We start from the raw sequence: 26039 nt of genomic DNA on the forward strand, positions 1-26039 counted from the left end.
TAAATCTCTGTAATAGTTTTTATTACATGGAGAATAAAAATCCAAACCCTTTGTCAAAACCTATAAGGCCACACTTGATGAAGTCCCTATTTCTTTGATCTCACTCATATGGTCAAACCATACTGGCCATTTTCTTGGTTCTCTGGGAACCTCAGCTTGACTTTTATAACAGCATAACATACATATGGTATATGTATGATCATTCTTACTTTTTTTTAGACTGATGACTAACAAGGGGAAGACTACCTTTTACATGGTAGTTCTTATTATCACTGTAAACCTGTAAAAAGACAAGGTGTTAAGCACTTGAAGTATTTGACTTATGGACATATGGGTATTCAGGACACTGTTCCAGGAAATGGGTGTCAACACAATTAGTGATGGGGCATGAAAATTCCCAACTGTAGAAACATGGGAGAAATTCAAATTTGAAATACTTCAAAAAGCTCCTGTTTGCATAGTCCATTTCTGTTTGTTCCCTTTTCATCACTGATTGCATAGCTTCTGAAATTGTTGAAATAAGGAGTGTCTGGTTTTGACAGATGACTAACTTGGCAGGTTTTAGCCACATCACTTTTATCATCAAGATACCTATGTGGCTTTCCCAGTTTCCTGTGAGTATGCCCTCAGCCTGTCTATAGAAACTGTGTGCCTGAATTTAGCTCCCTACAGAGTCTTAGTGGTTTCCTTGCAAAGAAGCAGAGTTTGAAAATGAAAAGAGGGTATAAAATAAATCTTCTGTTTATGGAAATTCAAGCCATGGTGTTAATAATTTTTTTGAAAACATGTTTATTTATTGATAGAGACAGAGACATACATTGATTTGTTGTTCCACCCATTTATGCATTCATTGGTTGATTCTTGTTATGTGCCCTGACCAGGAATCACACCCACAACATTGGCATATCAGGATGATGCTCCAGCCAATTGAGCTCCCTGGCCAGGGCCCATATGTTTTTGTATAAATATTTATATGCTTGTTATTTACAACTTACATATACTCTGTTTTATCATTAGTTGTTTCCACTTTTATAGCCATAGTGGTAAAATCTTATGATTTATGGTTAGCCATGGCTCTCTTACGGAATTTTACATAATATAGCATCGAACACCCTCAGTAATTAATGAAAGTTGACTTTTAAACATAGCGGATTTAAGTTGCCCATTGTTAATTCATATTATACTATTTGCATATGTTTTGGTAGCCAGTTACCTCATTATAAAAACAAGTAATTAATTTAGGCTTGGACAACAAATACTGTGACTGTCTGTATCTTATTTATTATAGAAACAATCCATTGTAACTCACCATTAGTGGAAAGAGAATATACTGAGAAGATGTCACATAACAGTGATGATAAGAAGCAGGTAGAAGGTTGAATGCCAGGAACTCCAGGGTTACTTGTATATAACTTTTCCTCTCATGCTATGGAGTGGGCCACATGTAGTGGTTCAGACTAATTGCATTCAGATTACAGCATTTCAAATTCTGTTGCTCAGTGAGATGTAGAGTTCTGAGTAGTTTAAGTTCCATACTTATCTTCTTACTCACAATCTATGTCCCTTTACTTTTCTCTGATTTATAAGATTCCATGTAAGAAAATAGTTTTAGAAAGTTTGAAAAATGGTGCTTTAAGTAACAAGTGAAAAAGTAAGTTTTTAAATACCGTTGTGTCTGTTGTAAGCCAAGTACCATTTTTACTTTAGCTGGTTGGGGTATGTGTGTATGTGTTGGAGTGGTTACTGATTAATATGGTCAAATTATATGATAGTACTTTATATTATTTTTAACCATGAATTAATTTTGATGGTGGGGAAACTTATTTTTCAGGTTGAAGCACTCAATAAGTTAAAAACTTTAAATAGTTTAATCAAACTGAATGCAGTGAAGCTAAACAGAGCCAAAGGGAAAGAGGCCATGCATACTTGTTTAAAACAGAATGCTTACCGGGAAGCCCTCTCTGGCCTGCAGTCACCTCTGAACCCATGTGTCATCCTCTCAGAACTCTAGTAAGTGACAGCCTGTGATATACTTAGTAAATCTTACATAAAAATGCAATAAAGAAAGGATTTCTAAGTGACTGCCTTGTAGGAAGAATAAGTTCATCTGTTAGCCCCAGTAAATGGAATATAATTAAAGAAGGGAAATCTTAAAAATCCTCGAAGGTTATTCTTATGTATAATAAGATGTATGTCTGCTAGCTAAATTTAACTGTGGGGTTAGTGAAAGTCATCACAAGTTAATTTCCTTTCAATTGTATGTATTAAATTCGTTTTCTATAACTGGTTTACAGGAGTCGAAAGTCCTATTAAGTAAAATGTTGGTACTTATCATTTAATAGTTAACATATTTTAAAATTGTTTACTAACTAAATTTCCTATTTCAAAATGAGATCTTGAATAAATTTTGAAAATTATTTTCCACTTTTTTACTTCTCTACAGAAGTAATAATAGAAAAGTAAAAGTGTGGATTTAGTATATCAGTAATCAAAGTTGATTCCTTTTTAAGCAATCAAGAATGAACTTTTAATAACCCTAATTTTAATTCCATAATATGTTCTGTTTGTTAATGACGGCATATAACAACATAAACTTAGAAGAAAAAAAGGAATTAAAAATTATTTATTGATTTTTGAGAGAGAAACATTGATTTGTTGTTCCCCTTATTTTATGCATTCATTGGTTGCTTCTTACATGTGCCCTGACCACAGATAGAACCTGCAACCTTGGCATATTGGGACAACACTCTAACCAACTGAGCTACCCAGCCAGGCCTGAAAAAGAAGGAATTTTAAATATAGGTAGTGAGAGGTGCAAACCTGGGTTTTCAGTCCAGTCCATCTGGCATCGCGGCATGCCAACCGAGACTGTCACCCAGATTGCTTTTCTACCGAGAGGAAATGTTCTAGTTCTGACTTCTGTAGACCAGGACAGGTGAGGAGTTCTCTCAAGTATATCATGGCAAAATTATAATCTTGCCATATCTTTACATTGAAATGGGTTAATTTCCCCCTTGTTTGATTTCAGTGTTGAAAAGTGTAAATACATGGATTCTAAAATGAAGCCTTTGTGGTTGGTGTACAACAACAAGGTGTTTGGTGAGGATTCAGTCGGAGTGATTTTTAAAAATGGTGATGGTATGTACTGAGGTTTTTACAGAACCAAATTCCTTAGTATTTCCTCATTTGTTGTTATTTTGATTTATCTGGGAGGCAATGTGTAAATGTGTAATAATGATAGCCAAAAGAGCTAGTTATTAATGGTCGTAAGGTTGGATTCAGCATGTCCTAAATCTTTTTTTTCCTCCTTTTTACTTCCAAAATACAAAGTCTCTCTATTCCTTTGTTAAAAAGCTTGTGAAGTACAACAGGATATTTTCAATAATATATTCATATATCTTATTTCAGTGATAGCAGTTTTGATATTGCTGCCATAATTTTGTATTTTAAAATATCTAACTGACCCATACTTTATAAAGGAAATGGCTCTGAAGTAAGCACACCAACCACAAGGTGGTCATTGAGTGCTACTACTTATTAGTTATGTGACTGCAGGCAAGTCATGCAAACTTCATTGAGCTTCAGATTCTTCGTGTCCATGAGTATTATAAAATCTATATGTTGGGGTTATTAAAATGAATTAAGTGAGATAACAGGTAAATGTGCTTAACATAATGTGTGCTTACAACTATTTTTAAAGGAACTTGTAGTATTTTGCTGACATTTAATATCACTTGAGCATATGAATGTCATTATGTAAAAGTTACTACTTTCACAGCCTCTAATAACTTTAAAATTACCTGTGGACATTATAAATAAAATCAAATATTACTGTTTTACAAACCCATCATGCAATTATTACTTATGTCATTCTGAAGAACTTCCCATACATCCCTAAAATTAAAAAAGGAAAAAATTAGTGTGAATTGTGTGGATGCTTTATTTAATAAAGCATTGTTGTGTTATAACTGTATTACAGCATCTGTACAATTAGTATAGTAGCTTATACATGGTAAATGTGAAGAATAGTTTTACACTTAATTTCTGAAATAGTGTTGCAGGGACATTCTAACCAACAAACCTAATATTTGACATAACGAATATGGTCAATATTAAAATTTTGGTTAAAAAGATAGCACAGCATTTGTCAATGGTTTTAGTTACTTCTGGCTGGAAATAGCTTATCTTAAATTAATGTTAGCAGTCATAAAATGGGAAGCTTTTGTAATAATGCAGGGTTTTTTTCCTCTTAGATTTACGACAGGATATGCTAACACTCCAAATGCTGCGCTTGATGGATTTACTCTGGAAAGAAGCTGGTTTGGATCTTCGGTGAGGTTTCTGATGAATTGTTTTTACCTCATATTATATTCTTTCCATAGCAAAATTACAAAAACTTGTTGATTCCTTCCCCCCTGTTGTTATTAATTTTTCATAATAAAATCTGTATAGCATTTTACAGTTTACAGTGTACTTTCAAATACATAACTTAACTTAAACCTGATCAGGTGTAAAACTATCCATGTGATGGTAAATTCAGGAAAAAGGAATAAGTTTACTTCCAGTAAGGCCTGGACAGACAGCAGGAGTCACAGTCTAACCTCTATGGTTTTCAAGTTGCTCTCAGGGAGGATTCAGTGGTGGTTATGAGAGTGACAAGGACAGAGAAAGGACTGCTCATCTCGTTAGCCTAGTAACACCGACTTCTCCGCCTTCCTGATGGTGAAGAGTTTAGGTGGACTTTGAGGGTTTTTAGCTTGCCACCATTATTAGAGGTAGACAAGAAAGGAATAAACAAGACAGGTTTATGGCAACAGACAAAAGGAAACATAATGGACTTTAAAAGTTTAATTACCAGCTATTCTACGGTAAAGAACTGATGAAGATAATTGCAACAAAATGTTGGCATAGTTACATAAAAATATAAGATTTGTATGTCAGCCAAGAAAATTAAGTCAGCTCTCACATTGTGCATGATATCATAACAAACAGGAAGAGAGATAGTAATCCTAAATATTTAAAGAGCTCATAAAACTACGGGAAAAATGTGAAAAGGCTATTCATACAAGATAAAATGAGTAAATTAATAATTATATGAATACTGTTAGTTCCAATGTAAAAGTACAGATTATAGGAACAATTGGATGTCACTGATATCCTGGCAAAGATTTTTGTTAAATGATACCCTATATCTGATATTTCCAGAACTTACTTAAAATTAGAAATGTGGGAAGAGATTTATGTACAAAGATATTTATTCTTGCTTTATTTACAAGTTTTAAAATTGGACCACACTTTTAAAATTACCTCATTTATTCATTTTTAGTAGTTAGTTTTTTAATTGTATTTTTATTACCATTTATCCCCTTTATACCCTCTTCCATCTCCAACCATTCCCCTTCCCCAAAGCAATCACCACACTGTTGTTCATGTCCATGAGATCATTTTCTCTTTTTGCTCCATCCTTGCACTCCCCAATCATCCCCCCAAAGCTGTCAGCCTGCTCTCTATGAGTCTGTCTCTCTTTTGTTTGTTAGTTCAGTTTGTTCGTTAGATTCCACATATGAGTGAAATCATGTGGTATTTGTGTCTCTGACTGGCTTATTTCACCTAGGATAATGTTCTCCAGGTCCATCCACGCTATTAAAAAGGGTAAAATTTTCTTTTTTACTGCCAAGAAGTATTGCATTGTGTAAATATGTCATAGCTGTTTTATCCACTCATCTACTGGTGAACACTTGGGCTAAACATTTGCTCAGTAGTAGAATAAGGGTTTAAAAAATTATGAGCTTCTTCAGTATGACCGAATATCTCAGATATTTTAAAAATACTGTTTATAGAGAATTGCTAACAATTTGGCACAAGTGCTTACTTTCAAATATCAAATGAAATAAATATGATGCAAAAGTACTATTATAAAATTATTTCAGCCATGTTAAAAAGTCAAATAGTTGACAGAGTCTAAAATGGTAATGGTCCTTGAAAAGTAACTAAATAAAATTTAATATAAAAAAAATAATAAATAAAATAAAATGGTAATGGTCATTTCTAGGTGATGGGATTAAAGATCAGTTCCTTCCCCCATCCTCTCCCATCCCACACACCTTCGTGTGTCTGTTTCTCTACTTTTCTGCAATGGTGCTCTCCTTCAATCAAGGAGAAGAAAAAACATTAAGCATATTTTATGATATAATATAGGTTCGTAGAGTTTTTAAACTGTTCAAATGCTAGTTAATTATGTTAACTTTTATCATTCATCTAATTCTTTATATTTTATTTATTTATTTTAAAGAATTATCATTTCTTCTTTTAGATTGTATTTACTTATTTTCAGAGAGGGGGTAAGGGAGGGAGAAAGGGAGCGAAACATCAACGTGTGGTTGCTTCTTCTGCGCCCCCAAGTGGGGGCCTGGCCTGCAACCAGGCATGTGCCCTGACTGGGAATCAGACTGGCAACCCTTTGCTTCACAGGCCAGCACTCAGTCCACTAAGCCACACCAGCCAGGGTTATATGTTTTGAACTTTATAAATAGGTGCCATCATATTGTATGTAACTTCTACAGTTCACTTCTTTCATACCTTTTTCTGAGTTTTATCAAGATTAATATGGGAGGTTCTAAATTATTCTTACTTCTCTATTAATGCTTTGAATAAATATAAAAATTTATCCACTCCCCTATTAATAACTATTGTGTTCACCCCCCTACCCCTATTCTCCCAAAGCCCTGCAGCTTACACAGTTCTAAATATATTTCTGTTTATGTATTGAAGAGTCCTTTATATAGCCAGAAATGGAATTGCAGTGTCATAAGGCATGTGTATTTTCAACTTTACCTCCCCAAAAGGTTGTACCAGTGTTATGTTAGCACCCAGAAATATCTCCTGTACTTCTTAATTTTTAAAAAATCTAATGGATATAACATGGTATCTCATAGAATTTTAATTTTCATTCTTTTATGAGTAGTTAGGGTTAGTATATTTTCAGTATTTTAAAGTATTGTGTTTCTCTGCTATAAATTACCTAGGTTCATTTAAAGTCTGTGCTTTTTGTTATATTATTTTTTTAAAAATCCTTCCCCATACAATTATCTTTTTAAAATTGATTTGAGGGAGAGAAACATCTTACGTTGATTTCAGAGAGAGAGAAAGAGAAAGAGATTTATTGTTTCACTTATTTATGCATTCATTGATCAATTCTTGTATCTTCCCTGACTGGGTATTGAACCTTGATGTATTGGAACGATGTTCTAAACAATTGAGCTACCAACTCAGGACTACAATTATCTTAGAGATATATTTTAAAAATTAAATTTCTTGGGGTGACATTGGTTAATAACATTATGTAAGTTTCAAGTATACAATCCTCTGATATATCATCTGTGTGTATATTGCATTGTGTTCTTACCACCCAAAATCTAGTCTCCTCACTTTGACCCACTTTACCCTCTTTATCCTCCCCCAGCTTCCTTCTTTTCTGGTAACCCCACACTGTTGTCTGTGTCTATGAGTTTCTTTGTTTATTTGTTGCATCCTGTTTTATATCCCACATAAGAGTGAAATCATAAAGGTCTCGTCCTATTCTGTCCACCTATTTCACACAGCATGATACTACTCTCAAAGATCCATCCATGTTGTTGCTAATGGCAGTATTTCATCCTTTCTTATGGCTGAGTATATTCCATCTTACATATGTGTCATATCTTTAAAGATACTCTTATATTTTCTTTTTTGCAAATTTTAAACTTGGTGTGCTTTCCCCCTTCTGCTCTCTCTGCCAAAATATGGTCCTGTTGTTCATTTTTGAGTCTGTGTTTTTTTGACTACTTATTTTCCATAATGGTTATTGGACTCTCCAGACTTTTTTCCCTCTTGAGTTAGTTTTGAGGCTAAGAACCGTCCAGTTTATGAATATTTTCAAATTTATTACCATATATTTTATAACATCCTCATAATTTTAAAATCTCTGCTATATTTGTCTTTTTTTGCACATGTAAAGTTACTTTAAATGCATTTTTTGTATTAGTCATATTTTTTTATTTTATTTTTCAATTACAGTTTACATTCAATATTATTTTGTGATAGTTTCAGGTGTACAGCATAGTGGTTAAACAATACTTTAAAAGTGTTCCCCCAGATATTTTTAGTACCCACCTGGCACCATACATAGTTATTACAGTGTTACTGACTGTATTTCTTCTTTTTTTAAATTATATCTTATTGATTATGCTATTACAGTTGTCCCAATTTTTCCCCTACCATAGTGGCTGCACCAACTTGAATTCTCACCAGCAGTACACAAGGGTTCCCTTTTCTCCACATCCTCACCAACACTTGTTTATTGATTGATTGATGATAGCCATTTGTACAGGTGTGAGGTAGTATTTTATTGTGGTTTTAATTTGTATTTCTTTGATGATTAGTGACCGCACATCTCTTCATATGTTTATTGGCCATCTGTATGTCGTTCTTATTGATCTTATTAGAGGTTTACTTAGTATTGTAAAAGAATGGGTTTCTTGCTTTATGCTTTCCCTTTTATCAACTATTAATTCTATGTCTTCCTTCCTTTTACTTGTGTTTATTCTGCTGTTTTGATTTATTGTGGTGAATTAATTTCCATTTTTTATACATATAACTAAAACAGTATGTTTTCTGTACCTGATGCCTTAACTGCATCCTCCAGGTTTAAAATGTACTTTCATATTATATCAAACTGTATAAAATTCAGTTTTAAATGTTTTATAATTTTCATTTTTATTTCTTCAGCTCTTGAACTGGCTTAAATTATTTTAAATGCTAAATAAATTCAATTTTTTCTCTTATGATTTCTAATTTTATTATATTCCCAGATTATGTTGTCTGTATACCGTAACTCTCATATTTCTTAAGAATTTCCTTAGGCTTTTTATATATACGTCCAATTCTTCTAAATATTCCATTTGTGATTGAAAAGATTCCAGATGCTGTAATTATTAGTTATAAGGTAATAAATTGGTCTGTTCTTTTAAACTTAATTGTGTTCAAACCTATATTCTTGATTAAGTTTATTGTCACTTGAGAAGTATGTTAAAACCTTCCTTTATAATCAGCATTTGTCAGTTTTCTCATTGTGGAATTTGAATTTCCGTAATAACTAATTATGTTGGTCAGCTTTTCATTGTGCTGTTGATCATTCGTGCATGTTCTTTGGAGAAATATCTACTCAAGTCCTTTGTTCATTTTTGAATTTGTCTTTTAATTTTTGAGTTAAAATTTTAAAAATATTTTAGATACTGTACCCTATTAAATAAATTATTTGCAAATATTTTCTTTTACTTTGTTGGTTGCCTATTTACTTTCTTGATAGTGTCCTTTGAAGCACAAAGTATTCACTTCTGATGAAGTCCAATTTATCTATTATTTCTTTGTTTACTTTTGTTTTTGATTCTTGGTCTAAGAAACCATTGTCTAGTCCATTGTTGTGAAGACTGAACACCTGTGTTTTCTTCTAAAAGTTTCATAGTTTCATATATTTAACCCTTGTAATGGAGGACATTAATTCATTTTTAATTAATATTTTTATATGGTAGGTGGCAGGAATCCAATTTTGTTTATTTAAATTAGGATATCCAGTTATCTCAGCAACATTTGTTGAAAAGACTATTCTTTCTGAGTTGAATTATCTTGGTATATATCTTGTCAAATACAAGTTGACTAAATTCAAGGATTTTTTTTCTGGACTTTAAATTTTATTGTTGATTTTCATGTCCATCTTTATCACAGGCTTGACTGCTGTGGCTTTTTAGTAAGTTTCGAAATTGGGAAATGTGAGTCCTCTAGCTTTTGATCTTTATCTGTTTTTATTTATCTGGGAATTTCTTAATTTCTCTTTTTTGTTTGAAGAGTAGTTTTATACTCATCTGGAAGTGTGGGGGTATTAGAATAGGTTATGATAGAATACAACTGAACTTCAGACATTTTCTTTAGTAACACTCCCCAGATGCCAGAAGCCAGTTTTCGTATTTTTCCATATTACTGAAATAGTTGATTTTGACAATTGTTGTTTTTTTTCTTTTGCCAGCGTTCTTGTTACTTTTATAGAAAAGTAGATTTTCAGAGGTCCTTAAGTACCTGTTTTTGCTGGCATCGCCTGGTTATATAACTTTAAAAAATATAACTTGACAGCTGCTTTCTTTAGAAACCTTGAAAACATTCTTTTGTATTCTGACTTATGTTTTAATTTTTAAAAGTCTACTGTCAGTTTATATAATGTCTTTTTAAAAAACCCTACTGCAAAAACATAATATCTTTGCCTTTGGTTTCTGTTTTACTAGAATTTGTCTGTGTATGGGTTTCTTTTTATTTATTTTTCTTTTCTCATTGTATCTTTGCAATCAAAGAAAGTCTCACCTTTTCTACAAAATGTGTATCAATATTCATTAATGTCACAATTCTCCCACTCTCATTGTGCAGTTTCAAGACATGTATGTTGCACTTTCCTGTTCTGTCTTGCCTGTCTTTACCTGCCTTTTCTATTTCCCGTCTGTTTATGTTTATCTGTTTAACATTCTATGTAGTTTCTTTTATTCTGTCTTCCAGTTTACTGATTATCTCTTCAACATTGTTTAATTTCTTGTGTACTCAGTGTAGTTTTGTTTATTCAATGACTATTTTTATGTAGGAGCTGTATTTGATTTTGTTTTTATAAGCCTGTTTTTTAAAAAAACATTATACTTTTTTAAATATATTTTTTTATTTTACTGATTATGCCATTACATTTGTTCTATTTCCCCCCTCCATTCCCCTCCACCCTGCACACCCCTCCCCCACCATCCCCCCTTTAGTTCATGAACATGTGTCTCAAGTTCTTTAGATTCTATATTGCCCCTACTATTCTTACCCTCCCCCCTATCTATTTTCTGTCTACTGTCTATGCTACTTATTTTCTGTACCTTCTCCCCCCTTCTCCCACTCCCCTGTTGGTAACCCTCCACGTGATCTTCGTTTCTATGATTCACTCCTGATCTAGCTGTCCTCTTAATTTGCTTTTGTTTTAGGTGTGGTTGTTAATAACTGTGAGTTTGCTGTCCTTTCACTGTTCATCTTTTTTATCTTCTTTTTCTTAGATAAGTCCCCTTAACATTTCATATAATAAGGGCTTGGTGATGATGAACTCCCTGAACTTGACCTTATCTGAGAAGCACTTTATCTGTCCTTCCATTCTAAATGAAAGCTTTGCTGGATAGAGCAATCTTGGATGTAGGTCTTTGGTTTTCATGACTTGGAATACTTCTTTCCAGCCCCTTCTTGCCTATAAGGTCTCTTTTGAGAAATCTGCTGACAGTCTGATGGGAACTCCTTTGTAGGTGACTGTGCCCTTATCTCTTGCTGCTTCTAGGATTCTCTCCTTCATTTTAATCTTGGCTAATGTAATGATGATGTGCCTTGGTGTGTTCCTTCTTGGGTCCAACTTCTTTGGGATTCTCTGAGCTTCCTGGATTTCCTCGAAGTCCATTTCCTTTGCCAGAATGCGGAAGTTCTCTTTTATTATTTGTTCAAATAAGGTTTCCACTCGTGACTGTTCCTCTTCCCCTTCTGGTACCCCTATAATTCAGATGTTGGAGTGTTTAAAGATGTCCTGGAGGCTCCTAAGCCTCTCCTCATTTTTTAAAATTCTTATTTCTTCATATTTTTCTATTTGGTCATTTTTTTTCTTCCTTTTGGTCAACTCTTTTGATTTGAGTCTCATTCTCCTTTCCATTACTATTGGTTTCCTGTGCATTACCATTCATTTCAATTAATTTAGCCTTGATATGTTCCTCTAATTTGTGACTAAAAATCAACCAGTTCTGTGAGCATCCTGATCACCAGTGTTTTGAACTGTGCATCTGAAAGTTTGGCTATTTCTTCATCACTTAGATTTATTGGCTCTGGGGCTCTGAGTTGTTCTTGAGCCATGTTTTGATCTGTTTATGCCTGTTACGTATGAGGAGAGGCACCTTAGGTGTTCACCAGGGTTGGGCCACCCAGGTCGCTGGTTTGTGACGCTGTATGTGGGGGTGGGGTCAGAGAGGGAGCAATGGCGGTCCTCTCCTCTCACCCAGTCCACCTCACCACTCACCCCTGCCTGTTCACCCGAGCACAAATGTGTGAGCCCACCGAACTGTGCCACCGGGGCCTGCTCAACCTGTTTCAATGCTTGCCTTTTCACTGGTTTATCTGCGCGCTAATGCGCGACCAACTGCAGACAGCCAGCTGTGCCTCTTCCTTGGGTCCGCTCGTAGCTAGCCTGCACCTGGGATCCGCATCCTCAGCTGCCTGTGCACCGCCCGGGGTGGGGGGATCTTTTTTGCCCGACCCGCCCCACTACTGGCTTCGCCCCTCTCACCGGTTTAGCTGAGCAGTTTATTGTTTTTGGACTCCATATTGTTCGATTTTCTGTGTGGTTTGGTTGTGTTTATTGTTGTTAAAAGTTTGTTGTTTTTAGATTTGGTTGTGTGAGGATGCAAAGTGTTTCTACCTACACCTCCATCTTGGCGGAAGTCCAAAAACATTATACTTTTTTAAAGTATATTTCATTGATTATGCTATTACAGTTTTCCCATTTTTTCCCTCTGCCTTGTACTCCTTCCCCCAGTATTCCCCTTCTTAGTTCATGACCATGGGTTGTACATATCAGTTCTTTGGCTTCTCTGTTTCCTATACTATTCTAAACCTCCCCCTGTCTGTTTTGTACCTACCATTTATGCTTCTTATTCCCTGTACCATTCCCCTTTCTCCCACTGATAACTGTCCATATGATCTCCATTTCTGTGACTGTGTTCCTGTTCTAGTTATTTGCTTTGTGGGTTTTTTTTTTTATAGGTTCAGTTGTTGATAGTCGTGAGTTTGTTATCATTTTACCATTCATAGTTTTGATCATTTTCTTTTCCTTAGATAAATCCCTTTGACATTTCATATATTAAGGGTTTGGTGATGATGAACTCCTTTAACTTGACCTTAACCGAGAAGCACTTTATCTGCCCTTCCATTCTAAATGATAGCTTTGCTGGATACAGTAATCTTGGATGTAGGTCGTTGCTTTTCACGACTTTGAATACTTCTTTCTAGCCCCTTTTTGCCTGTAAGGTTTCTTTTGCAAAATCAGCTGATAGTCTTATAGGAACTCCTTTGTAGGTAACTCTCTCCTTTTCTCTTGCTGCTTTTAAGATTCTCTCCTTATGTTTGATCTTGGGTGACTTAATTATAATGTGCCTTAATGTGTTCCTCCTTGAGTCCAGTTTTTTTGGGACTCTGTGAGGTTCCTGGACTTGCATGTCTGTTTCCTTTGCCATATTGGGGAAGTTTTCCTTCATTATTTTTTCAAATAAGTTTTCAGTTTGTTGCTCTTCCTGTTCTCCTTCTGGAACCCCTATGATTCTGATGTTTGAAGTTGTCCCAGAGGTTCCTAAGCCTCTTCTTTTTTTTTTTTTTAAATTCTCGTTTCTTCATTCTGTTCTGGTTGAATGTTTATTTCTTCCTCCTGTTCCAAATTGTTGGTTTGAGTCCCAGTTTCCTTCCCTTCACTGTTGGTTCTCTGTATATTTTTCTTAATTTCACTTTGTATAGCCTTTACTTCTTCCTTCATTTTTCAGCTGTACTCAATCAATTTTGTGAGCCTCCTGATTACCAGTGTTTTGAACTCTGCATCTGAGAGGTTGGCTATCTCCTCATCACTTAGTTCTTTTTCTGCAGTTTTGATCTGTTTTTTCATATGAGCCATATTTCTTTGTCTTGGTGTACCAGTTAGAATGTAAGGGATGGAGCCTTAAGTATTCGTCAGTGCAGGGCAACCTACTTTCTTTCATTATGGTGCTATATATGGGGAAGGTGTTAGAAGAGGAACAATGTTGCTTGCCTGGCTCCTAGCCCTCTTTCAGTCACTACTCCCTACCCACAAGTGATTTGGGTCCTTCTGGTGCTGACTCCCAGGTGGGTGGGTTTGTGTATGTTATAGGACACTGTGGGTCTCTCCAGCAGATTCTCCTGTGACACTTGGAGTTTCTCCTGCTGCAACAACCCCTACATATTTTTACAGCCAGAGGTTTTGAGGCTTTATTTCCCCATGCTGGAGCCCTGGGGTGGGTGATTTGTTCTGCTCCCCAGTTGTTCCTCCTGGATTATCCAAATGCAAATGTGGGACCACCCAGTCTTCCAGCTGCAACCTCACCCACCCCCCTACTTTGCTTGTCCAGTCCTTCAGCCACCCCCTTGCTATGCCTCCTCTCCACCCTGGCTGCCCATCTCTGCCCCTCCTGTCAGTCTGGATGAGTGTTTCTTTTTTAAATACTTAGTTGTTGGACTTTCATATACTTCTATTTTCTAGCAGTTCTGGTTGGTTTTTGTTTTTAAATTGGTTGTTGTGCTTTATTTGGTTGTGTGAGGAGGCAAAGCCTCCATGTTGGCCAGAAGTGAAAATCGATTTTGCACTTTTCTTATCTTTTCAGTTATTTTTCAAGTCTTTTATCCTTTTAGACTTTCATATTGTTCTGTTTTGTCTCTTGGGATGCCACCTTTTCATTTGTCTTCTTAATCTTACTCATTTCCTTTTTCTCGGTTTCCAGGGTAGATGGCAGACTTTCATGCCACAACTTCTGTCAGTGAGCAGACATTTTGCATTTCCTTTTTCATACACTGGGCAACCTTTCCAGAGCCCCCACTTTGTGTTATATCTCAGGTCCCAATCTTGCCTCTCATGGGCTCATGGCCTTGTCTCTTTTCTCATGGTCATTAAAATGTCAACCAAGTCAATAATTTCTTGAAGTACTGCTATGAATAATCTCTTTATTTCTGGGATCTTTGTATTTCTGGGACCTAGAAATTTCATTTTCTCTCTTTATTAACTGTAATTCCAAAACTGTTTTTTTGCCTTTACCTGATATTTGTTGTATTTTATTGCAACTTAGTTTACAAGCTGGCTGGAAATAGTTGTACTTTTGATTGACATTTCCTTGCACGATTATAAGTACCTCCTAAATAATTTTTTAAGTTCGAGTTATTTTTTCTTTATATTTTAATTGTTGAAAGCTTAAAGCAGTTGCTATTAATGACTACACGAGGCATTGTATTAGGTTCTGAGATCTGTACAGAAGGTAATATGAAAAATAGAGACATTTATTGAAGAAAATACAAGGTACAAAAAACATTGTACAAAGGATAGTGATGCCTCAGTCCCCTTCAGAGTAGGCACCTTGGGACCTCGCATAATTCTCCCAGTTGTCATCAGCTGCCCTGTCATATTAACCTAATCTCATCGATGGTCTGAAATCTTTTCCCTTTCAAAAGTCATTTTAGTTTTGGGAGAAGCTGGAAGTCTCAGGGCACCAACCAAATCTTGGCTGTAGGAGGCTGAGTCACTCGGGTGATTTGATGTTTTGCCAGAAACTCTGCATGAGATGTGATATGTGAGTGAGCGTGTTGTCATGATAAAGCTGTCAATCACCAGTTGCCCATACCTGCAGCCTTTTGAATCACCCAAGTAGTTTCCATTGAGAAATGTTCAAGCTTAACACAAAATTTGATGCAGATTTGTTGCCCTACTCTCTCAGTCATTTTGAATACCATGGCCACACATTAAATGCTCACTCAACAACCTCTACCACTCCCACTAACCAGTGAAATCATCATTGTTCACACATGCACATTCTAGTCCACTGTCCTTGGCTGCCAGGTTACATTGATGTTGCACAAACTGTTCTCATCATATTAACAATGGCTGGACTGTTTCTGGACATATCTCATATAATGCCATGTAATCTTTACCACTTGACAATGTTGTGTTATTCCTTTTTCCCCCACCCAAGGACATTTTCCCATTGCTTTTAGAGAAGGGTGTGGGAGCCACAGACAAACACACATTGTTATAATGGAGAAACACTGATTGGTTTCTTCTCATAGGCTCCCCGACCGGAGGTTGAACTCACAATCCAGGCACATGCCCAATAATTTAACCCATAACCTTTTGGTATACTGGACAGTGCTCCAGACAAACTGAGCCACACCAGCCAGGGCTGTATGATTCCTTTTTCACTGAGGACAGAATTAAGACTTAAAACATTTTAAACAAATTGTCAAAAGTAACAAAAATATTAAGTACTAGAGCTAGATTCAAATCCAACTCTGTCAGACTTTAAACTTGATGCCTTTCTATTATTTTACAGTCTAAGTGGAAGACAGTTATAGTAAGATAGATCTTATCACCCTTTTGTTTATTTAAGTGTTCTGGTGCCCAAAATATGTGGGGTTTTTTTTCCCATTGATTGTTTTTAAAAGAAAGTTTTCCAGTTTCAAACGTTCAGGGTAAACTTGTTGCAGTACTGTTAAGGTAGGAAGAACAATTTGCAGTGGGTGTTGTTCTTTTCATGAGATACAAGATATGACTGGGATAAAGAAGAGTGATTATGGTTCATCTCTATAAAGAACCGTTTGAGCACCATAAATGATAGTGTTTTTCTTTTAAATTAAGAGGAATTTTACAAATGGATAGTAGTTTTGAATAGGTAGCAATTTTTTTGGTCAGCCCCTGTAAGAAACACTGCATAGATAAGATGACTGGGTGATTGTGAGAAAACTCCACCTGAGGTACATTATTTCAGAGGGATCTGGGCTGGCTTTTTTTGTATATAAAGTTTTATTGACACATAGCCACAAAACTATTTGTTTGCATATAGTCTAGGACCAGTTTTATGCTGTAAACTGCAGAATTGAGTAATGACCTAATAGTCTGAAGTGCCTGAAATATTTACTATGTGGCTTATTCCAGCAGAAGTTTTACAGACCATTCTATAAAAGTAAACCCTGATAAAAATGTTTTTACTTGACTTATAAAGAAAAAATTGGTCAAACTTTCCATGCTTAGGCTAATAACTCATTGATTCTTTTCAAGGTTAGCATGTAAACTACACAGTGGTCTCCTTTTGCTAAGAGCAGATTCAGGCCATATGATGAGTCTTATTCAGTTATGTGTATAAATGGTTGAGTTAAAGACTTTGCCCTTAGTTCCATCAGCCTAATTGAAAACCTCAACTAAATTCTTTTCTCTTAGTTTTGACTTTATATTCTATTAAAATATAAAGCACATTTATCATCATATGAAGTTCATTGTGACCTCAGGCAAAGGGAGTCAGCCACATGTGGGAGTGCTAGAAATAAACCTGGTGTCTGTCTTATGGGAAGCAGTATGTGTCTAATGAGAAAAAGGAACTTGCCTGTCTAGTGAGATCTTTGCTGACTTCTTGTACTCTGACCCCATGTTTAAAAAAACATGCAGAACTTTAATTCTTTTGAGTTCATTTTTAAACTAGTACCTTTTTCTCACCAAACATTTTTTTACTGTTTCTATAAATATATGTGCTCCAGTGTTCCTATTGTGTTTGTTTTTCTTTTGGCCAGCTGTTCAGGTTAAACTGGGTCACATAGCACACACTCTCTTAAGTTCAATCTAAAATCTAATGTACCTTCTATATACAGTACTATTTTGGTCACAATATTTCAGTACTTGTAACAGTGCCATTTTAGCATGAATCAAAGTGCATATTTCTCAGTTTCATTTTCCCTGATGTCTCAAAATACCCTTTGGGCATCTTTCATTTCCAATTAGAACATTTGTAAGGCATCAATATGTTAGAACATCCTGACCTTCTTTGCTTAACAAATAATAGGCATTTAGTCTTTTCTGTCAAGTCCAGTATGTTTTCTACTGTCTGGCCTTTGTTAGAGTTGACAGTCCTTCACACTGCCGCCCTCTGTCCCCCCCCCCCACACACACACACACACTCATACCCATAAAGACACATGACATTAAATTTTGGACAGTTGTCTTTATTGTGACTTGCATCTGAGTTGCTCTAATTGAGTTTACTTTGCTTTTAAGAGAGCTACACAGCAGTACTTGAATGACACTGGTATCAGTAGTCTCAGAAGGATGAAGAAGAAGATGGAATTAAAGCAGTCATTAGGAAAAGTTCTTACATTTTCCTTCTCTGGGGGCAGTGGGCTAAGATACCATGCAGACTTGGGTCAGTGTGTCAGAGTCAAGGCCAAAGAAAACTTTTTACATAGCTATTCAGAGTAGGGATGTGGAGCTGCCTCCCATTGTAGAATTTATTTTTACATATTTTAATATTTCTACATATTTTAATTTTTGCTTTAGTGGAAAGGTAGCAAATTACTCCTTGGGTCAGAGAGTCTGAGAAAGGAAGATAAACATTACCAATTGTTGTCATGCCTTTATAAGAAGTGTAGTAGACATTCAGTGCAAAGGAGGCCCATGTCGGATGGTCAGGGTTTGTCCCCAACTTGACTTCTGTCAAACTGTCTCTCAGACAGGAATGTTTTTTCCTTACCATTGTGAGTGTTCCATCCTCAAGACACCAAATGCTTTCATCGTTGCCTGCTTTTGGAGAGGAAGTTGTTGGACTTTTGCCCAGTTGGGCTGCAAGCAGGGTAGAAGATGCAGGAGAGTGAGCCAAAGTGCACTTTAATTGGGCAGTGTTTACTTCACATGTGTGTGTCATGATAAGGATAAAGGGTATTGCTAAAAACCTTTTATGTACTGTAACTACTATTCTTATTGAGAGGTACATTCTTAAAAGGAGAAAGAAATTAATAGTGAGATGTAAAGCAGTCTGTTGGTGTATCAGATAGCCAATATGTACTTTGACAACTCTTCTCTTAACTTTATTTTGCTAGAACTAGGAAAATGCTTAAAGAGGCATCAATTAGTTCAATTGTTTGCTGGAAGGAAATTTAGGAACTACTTAATAAAACTCCCCACTTTTATTTGATTGTTACATGCACTAACACACTTACATTCTCTCTCTCTCTCTCTCTCTCTCTGTGTCCTTTTTTCTCTCTCATAAAGTCCTTCAAGAGTTTTTTTCACTGCATTTAGGGGAATGACAAAAGTCTTTAGGTGGCCTGAAGAAGGCTGCCTGGTCTTTCCAACACTGACTGTTTCTTCTTCTCACCTTGCTTTTGGGCTCCCCTTGTCCTCTCCTCACAACACTTGGCACGTTCTTGTGGCACTTCTCACGTGTAGTACATTGTGCCTTTGTGGTTTCTCTCAATGAGAGGCTGGTTATTTGCTTGTTTCTGTATCACCAGCAGCTAACACAATGCTTGGCACATAGCTGCACCCAAATACTTATGGAATTCACGAATTCTACCCATTGCATTTTCTGTAGTCACCCAACTTTTATTAGAACTTTCCAAGGTCTCTCATTCCATTTTGGAGTTGTTCTAATGAGGATACAGTTTTTAGAAAACAGGAGAAAATGTTTGCAACCAGAATGAGAAAAGGATATTATTAATATACAGGGGTGGGCAAAAATAGGTTTACAGTTGTATGTGAAACAGAGTTAGTAAAGTTATTGCAATAGTGATAACCTGCACTTCATTCCTTTTCAGGAACAACTGTAAACCTTATTCATAAAGGAAATTCTTCTTAAAATGGCTAAAGAGATCTGAGAAAGTTTTAGTTTTTACTAGGGATAATAGAAATGCATATTAAAACAAAATGCTACCTATCAACTTAGCAAAAACTGCTTTGCACAAGAAGCAGCCTTAGAGGCTTCTTTTATTTTCAGTGACACTGGTGACTGTGAGGTTAAAAATTTAGGTTTAGGGCCACACAGGCATAGTTTTAAGCATTGGATCTTTTATTTAGTTAAATGTATGACTTTTTGCAAATTTTTTTATTTCTTATTTGTAAAATTGGCAGCTTACTTTATAGGAATTTTGTTATTAAACTTGTTTATTCATTCAAAATTTTTTATTTTTACTGAGCACTAGTCATCAGAGAAATGCAAATTAAAACCACAATGAGCTATTACCTCATGCCTGCCAGACTACCGTCAGTAAATCAACAAACAAATGCTGGAGAGGGGGTGGAGAAAAGGGAACCCTTGTGCACTGTTGGTGGGAATGCAGACTGCTGCAGCCACTGTGGAAAACAGTACAGAGTTTCTTCAAAAAACTAAAAATGGAAGTTCTTTTCACCCAGAGATCCCACTTCCAGAAATATATCCTAAGAATTCTGAAGCACCAATTCCAAAGAATATACACACCTCTATGTTCACAGCACTGTTATTTACAATAGCCAAGCTCTGGAAACAGCCCAGGTGCCCACCAGTAGCTGAGGGGATAAAAAAGCTGTAGTACACTTACACAGTGGAGTACTATACTACCATAAAAAGAATGAAATCTTACGTTTTGCAACAGCCTGGATGGACCTGGAGATTATTATGCTAAGTTAAATAAGCTAGTCAGAGAAACACAAATATCATATGATCTCACTTACATGTGGAATCTAATGTACAAAATAAACTGACACCCTGGCTGGTGTAGCTCAGTGGATTGAGCACGGGCATGAGAACCAAACGATCGCGGTTCAATTCCCAGTCAGGGCACATGCCTGGGTTGCAGGCCAGTTCCCAGCAGGGGCCAGTTCCCAGCAGGGGATGCACCAGAAGCAACCATACATTGATATTTCTCTCCCTCTCTCCTTCCCTTCCCCTCTAAAAATAAATTAATTAATTAAAAAAATAAATAAACTGACAGACAAAATAGACACAAACATGGATACATGTAGCAAACTGACAGCTATCAGAGAGGAAGAGAGAGAGATGGACTGGATGAAAGAAATGGAAGGGATTAGCCAAAGAACAAGCATAACCCATAGACAGAACAGTGTGTCGATGGCCAGAGGGAAGTCAGGGTAAGGGCTGGGTAGGGTGTTGAATAAGGGGAAATAGAGATATCTATAATAGTGTCAACAGTAAAAATAAAGTTAAAAAGTATTGAGTGCCTGCTTTGTGCCAGGCACATTCTCAGGCACTGAGGATGCAGTATTGAACAGAGTGTCCCTGCCTGATGTAACTTTCACCCTAATGGTGGAGACAGACAATAAACTAATAAAATAAATGTACAGGATATTGGATAGTGTCGAGGACTATAGAGGAAAATAAAGCAGGGAAGAGATAGCAAGTACTATGTATGTCACAGATAGTATGCTGCTATTTTTAATAGGATTTCACTGGGAATTTTTCACGGAGATGGTAACATATCAGCAAAGATTTCTAAAAGGCAAGGGAGTAAGCCATGTAAATGTCTTGGGGAAGAATGAGCCAGGCAGAGAGAGTATTTTAGCTGATATGTTTGAGGAATAGCAGGGAAGCCAGTGTTATCTGAACAAAGTGAGCAAGGAGAGGATACTAGGAGAGGTGAAGGAGAAGTAGATTGAAGGCCTTGTGAGTTATGGCAACCATGTCAGCTTTCACTTTGAGGTGGGAAGACTTGCAGATGATTTCAGTCAGGAGAGTGACGTAATATGAGTATCTTTTAGATGGATTATGTTGCTGTTGCATCTAAAACAAACTCTGATGTGGAAGCCGGGAGTAATTAGGAAACTGTTGAATTATTAAGGATTGATGGTTATTTGGACCAGGGTGGTAGCAGAAGGAATGGTGGAGGCAGAGAAGTACTTGGACTCTATGCATATTTAAGATAGGTAAGTGTCAGGCCTGAGAGGAAGTGTCAAAGATGGCCTTAAGGTTGTGGGCTTGAACACGTGGAAGGATGGGGTTGCCATTAACTAAGCTAATACAGAGTACTTATCCTGCTGTGTATTACCTGGTAGGTGCTCCATTAAGGGTGGTTCCCTTCCCCAATACGTAGAGTAAAAAATGAAAGACTTTTCTTATATCTAATGTGCTTCTGTCCATCTATACAAACAAATAGAATATTTCACCAGAATAATTAGATAACATTATGTATTGGAACTCTAGTAAATTACTCCATCTGTTGGCCAAGAGATTTACTTCCTAACAGAAGGTAGAGCTCTTATTTTTCCACATGGTAATAATATAGTAATAGCAAGGGTATCAATAATAATAAAACATTTTTAAAAAATCAAAGAAAAAACTTACTCTTAATATTGACTTTAATGGATAATATAGACATGTGACTCCTTATGCCCATTTTTTTCCCTTTCAGGATGTTGCCTTATGGCTGTTTAGCAACAGGAGATCGCTCTGGCCTCATTGAAGTTGTGAGCACCTCTGAGACAATTGCTGACATTCAGCTCAACAGTAGCAATGTGGCTGCTGCTGCAGCCTTCAATAAAGATGCCCTTCTGAACTGGCTTAAAGAATACAATTCTGGGTTAGTTTATTTTGTTTGATTATTATTTTTTCTGAATAAACAGTCAAATAATTGTTCTCCCAGTTAGGATCATCAGTGTCCTAGAGGAAATATTACAGTTATTCGTTGTCGCTTCATTTCAGGTTAGATCAAAATGACATATAGGCCTTCCTAAAGTCTTACAGATGATTAGCACTGAATTATACTTTATCTAGATCTTAAATTCCAAAGTTTAGATATTTTAAAAATAGCATAAGTTTTTTTGCATCAACTTCTGTAATTATGTGAATGTATGAGCTTAAGTGAGTTCTCAATAGATTTTTACAGTAGAAGTAAATGATTTTGTAGACAGTGATCACTCCACACTAAAAAATTAAGTGCTTGGATTTGTGTTTTTATGGATATTATGTTGGAAAAGCCCTAATATTTAGGAAATTAAGCATTATCACAGTGAGGGGTAAACATTTTGCAAGTATTTTTGACTAAAGATTTCAAAGCCAGACTTAAATTTTACTATTGGCAAAGTCAGAGGACTTGTATGTATCAGTTTACAAATCTCTGTCTTGTCTCTATTGGATCTGTATTACTCACTTCTAGTTTAAATCAGTGACATGAATGATTGGAACTGCAAAACTTAACTCTTAAATATGGAATTCTTAGGTCTTAGGTCAAAACTGACCAAAATGTTCCAAAGCCCCAGCATTACCCAGCAAAGCTAATGGGCTCTTCTCATTTCTATGCATGTGAACCTACCTCCATCTGCTCTGAAACATGACCCCAGGACACAGCGATTTGAATGGCTGAGGTCCAGTTGTTTAGGGCTTTCAGTCAGCCTGCTCACTCCTCTCTGCTCTTGTCCCTTTGAAGATATGCTCACTCTCTTGGCTGATTCAGCATGTTCTGCTCATATGTTTTTGGCAGCTCTGTGTTGCAGTTCTCCCAATTAAAGAGGAAGCAAGTATGAATTGGGTCTTATCTCACACATCTGGAGGCTGAGACCTTTGTTGCTTCTATTTTTTCTCTTGTTCAGGGATGACCTGGACCGAGCCATTGAAGAGTTTACCTTGTCCTGTGCTGGCTACTGTGTAGCTTCTTATGTCCTTGGGATTGGTGACAGACATAGTGACAACATCATGGTAAAAAAAAACGGCCAGGTGAGCTGTTCCCCAGACTAAAGTGATACTTAACTTATGTGTCACACAATCTCTTATGAAACTCAGGCAGATTCTTTAATTCCTGGAGTCATGTGTTTGTCTTTGTTTGATTTCCCACTCCTCATTTCACATACCGTCTACTTCATATGTCCATTGATTTGTTTGCTTAAAGTTAAGTGAAGAGAATTTATTTAAATGTTTTAAAAATTATTGTGGTTATTTTAAAAGTGACTTACTCTTTCAGTGTAAGAAATTGCATTTTGGACACATGTACTTAAGAGTAGAAGGAATAGATGATGTGTAGAATGTATTAACTTTAAATAAGATAATCAATGATTAAAAAGAAAAAAATTGGGATGAACCCTGCTTGAGCCATTTTCTCTTTTAGAACATCAAATAAACATGGGAGTAGGGGGAAATGGAGTATGAGTAATAACATTTTGGGGTAGCCAGGGAAGTAGATCAGATTATTTATGGAGAAGCTGTTTTCAGATGAAGAATTTTTTTATATTTCCAAGTGACTTATGTTTTCTTGTTAATTCTTTTATAGTAAACAAAGACAGATGAGATATTTGGGATAGTTTTTTTAGTTTAGCCACTTTTGGAATTTCCTGCCACAAGAGGCACATTCCAGAATGAAAATCTTTAGGTCCCTGTGTGAAATCTGGCTGTAGGTGGGGACCAGATTTTATACCTTCTGAGAGGTTTGGGTAGTTCTGCCTTGGGCTCTGACAGTTCAACTTTGTGTTCACACTTAAAAGGATTCCCTTGGATTTTTGGTGAATCAGATTGAACACATAGGTTTTTCTTTATTCTTTCTGATACCCTTCTAATACGATCTTAAGGAATAAGAAATGTGGAAATTCAAGTAGTCAAAAATAATAGGAGAAGAGGTCCCAGTGGGTAAAAGACATCAGCAGATCTGGGGATGATAGAAAGCACGATGAAAAACTGGCAGTGACTTAGCATAGCTGAGGAAAATGGAAACCTGAATACTTTTATTTATTTATTTATTTTAAGATTTTATTTATTTGTCTTTAGAGGGGAAGGGGAGAGGGAGAGAGATATCAATATGTGGTTGCCTCTTGTGAGTCCCCTGCTGGGAACTGGCCTGCAACCCAGGCATGTGCCCTGACTGGGAATCGAACCGCAATTGTTTGGTTTGCAGGCCCGCACTCAATTCACTGAGCTACACCAGCCAGGGCCGAAACCTGAATACTTTTAGAGGGCTTTGTCAGTCTGAGTAAAGCTTTGGAACCAGATGCACAAGGCACAACAGAAGGTATAGATGGGAATAGGATTGATTGGTAGTTTATATACAGAGCAACTACGTGCTCATGTCTCCTTCCCACTTCCAAGATGGAGTTAGATTTATTCTCTGAAGAAATTGATTCTTCTGACTCAGGCATTCTACAGAAGCTGAGGGAAAGGTGCCATATTAAAAACAGGGATGAAGTGAAAGTTGGCATACTAAATGATACAATCCACACCCAGTTTGGCTTGCTTTCCTTCACGAACACTAGCAACCAGGTGTGTACATCCCCACCCTCAGCAGAAGTCTTGATTCTTTTTAAGAGAATGTTATTGATTCCAACAAAAAGACCAACAGATCCTGACATTTGAGATTCCCCCCAGTCATTTTGCAAGAAATCCCACAAGTCAATAGTCCTACCATGTACATGGAATTTTCATTCAGCTTTTTAGTGATTCATCATTAAATGTGAATGATTAACCAAGTATTAGCAGAAATTTGAGGAAGCCTCTAATGTGAAAGATAGAGATCAAAGCAAAAAGGGTGAAAAAAACCTGTGGAAACAAATAACTGCAGTAAAAGGATGATGATTAATAAATCAAAACCAAAGAAACAGTACATCTATGAAGTAATGATAGGATTATTTAAAAAAAAAAACAGAAAATGGAATTCTTAGAAATTAAAAGGAGGGACAAATAAAAAGAGTAGAATTGGTATAATCTAAAGATTACCTAATATTTATTAAACTCTTAACTTTGGAAGGCACAGTTCTAAGTTCTTTAGTTAACTTCTTCAATCCTCAGGACAACCTTGCAGAATAAATGATAGGGTATTCACCATTCACCAGTGAGAAAATTGAGGCATCAGACATACCAGGATTTACATCCTGATCATTTTGCTCAGATTCTGTTTTTTTAGCCACCATGCTCCGTATTGCCCCTTAATATCCCAAGAAAACCAAAAATATCCGATAAATAAATTGAAGAAGGAATGCATATCCAGTAATGATAGTGAATTAGACCAGGGAGGTCCACCATCACCATAATAGGAGTTCAGAAAGAAGTAACAAGGGAAGGAACTACCCCAGCAAGTAATATTAAAAATTTCCTAAAGCCTGATGTTCATGAATATCTAGTCAGTAGAACACAAAAGTTCCCTTATAGTGGATGAAAAGAGCCTCACTGAGGCCCTTCACCATGACATTTCATTGCATCAGGCATAAAGAGACGGTGTTAAAACCTTCCCAGAGACCCAGCAGGCCACATACTTGGAGTCAGAAAGACTTGGCTTCTCAATAGCAACATTGGAAATTTAAGAGGGTGGAAGCTAGCCTTCATAATTTTGACAAAAAATGATCTCTAACCTAGAATTCTAGTCAAACTATGAAGGAAGTACAAAGGTGGAATAAAGAGATTTCAAAACATACAAGGTCTCAACAGCTGTATCTCCTCTGCATCTTTTCTGGTAGTCTAGGG

At 36.3% G+C, this 26039-nt stretch overlaps 1 protein-coding gene across 4 annotated transcripts in view; it reads left to right on the forward strand.

Annotated features, from left to right (window-relative positions):
* PIK3CB (phosphatidylinositol-4,5-bisphosphate 3-kinase catalytic subunit beta) overlaps positions 1-26039 on the forward strand; it is a 188577-nt gene that overhangs the window by 158078 nt on the left and 4460 nt on the right. For all 4 annotated transcript variants that reach the window (XM_053669198.1, XM_053669199.1, XM_037139412.2 and 1 more), the window contains 5 exons: positions 1832-2010; positions 3029-3138; positions 4254-4332; positions 22012-22179; positions 23189-23312. In XM_053669198.1, coding sequence (XP_053525173.1) covers positions 1832-2010; positions 3029-3138; positions 4254-4332; positions 22012-22179; positions 23189-23312 — 660 coding nt within the window. The remainder of the gene's footprint in view (positions 1-1831; positions 2011-3028; positions 3139-4253; positions 4333-22011; positions 22180-23188; positions 23313-26039) is intronic.

This window comes from Artibeus jamaicensis, unplaced genomic scaffold (genome assembly GCF_021234435.1).
Source record: "Artibeus jamaicensis isolate MK-2021 breed Jamaican fruit bat unplaced genomic scaffold, CSHL_Jam_final contig_519, whole genome shotgun sequence".
In the NCBI taxonomy this organism is placed as follows: domain Eukaryota; kingdom Metazoa; phylum Chordata; class Mammalia; order Chiroptera; family Phyllostomidae; genus Artibeus; species Artibeus jamaicensis.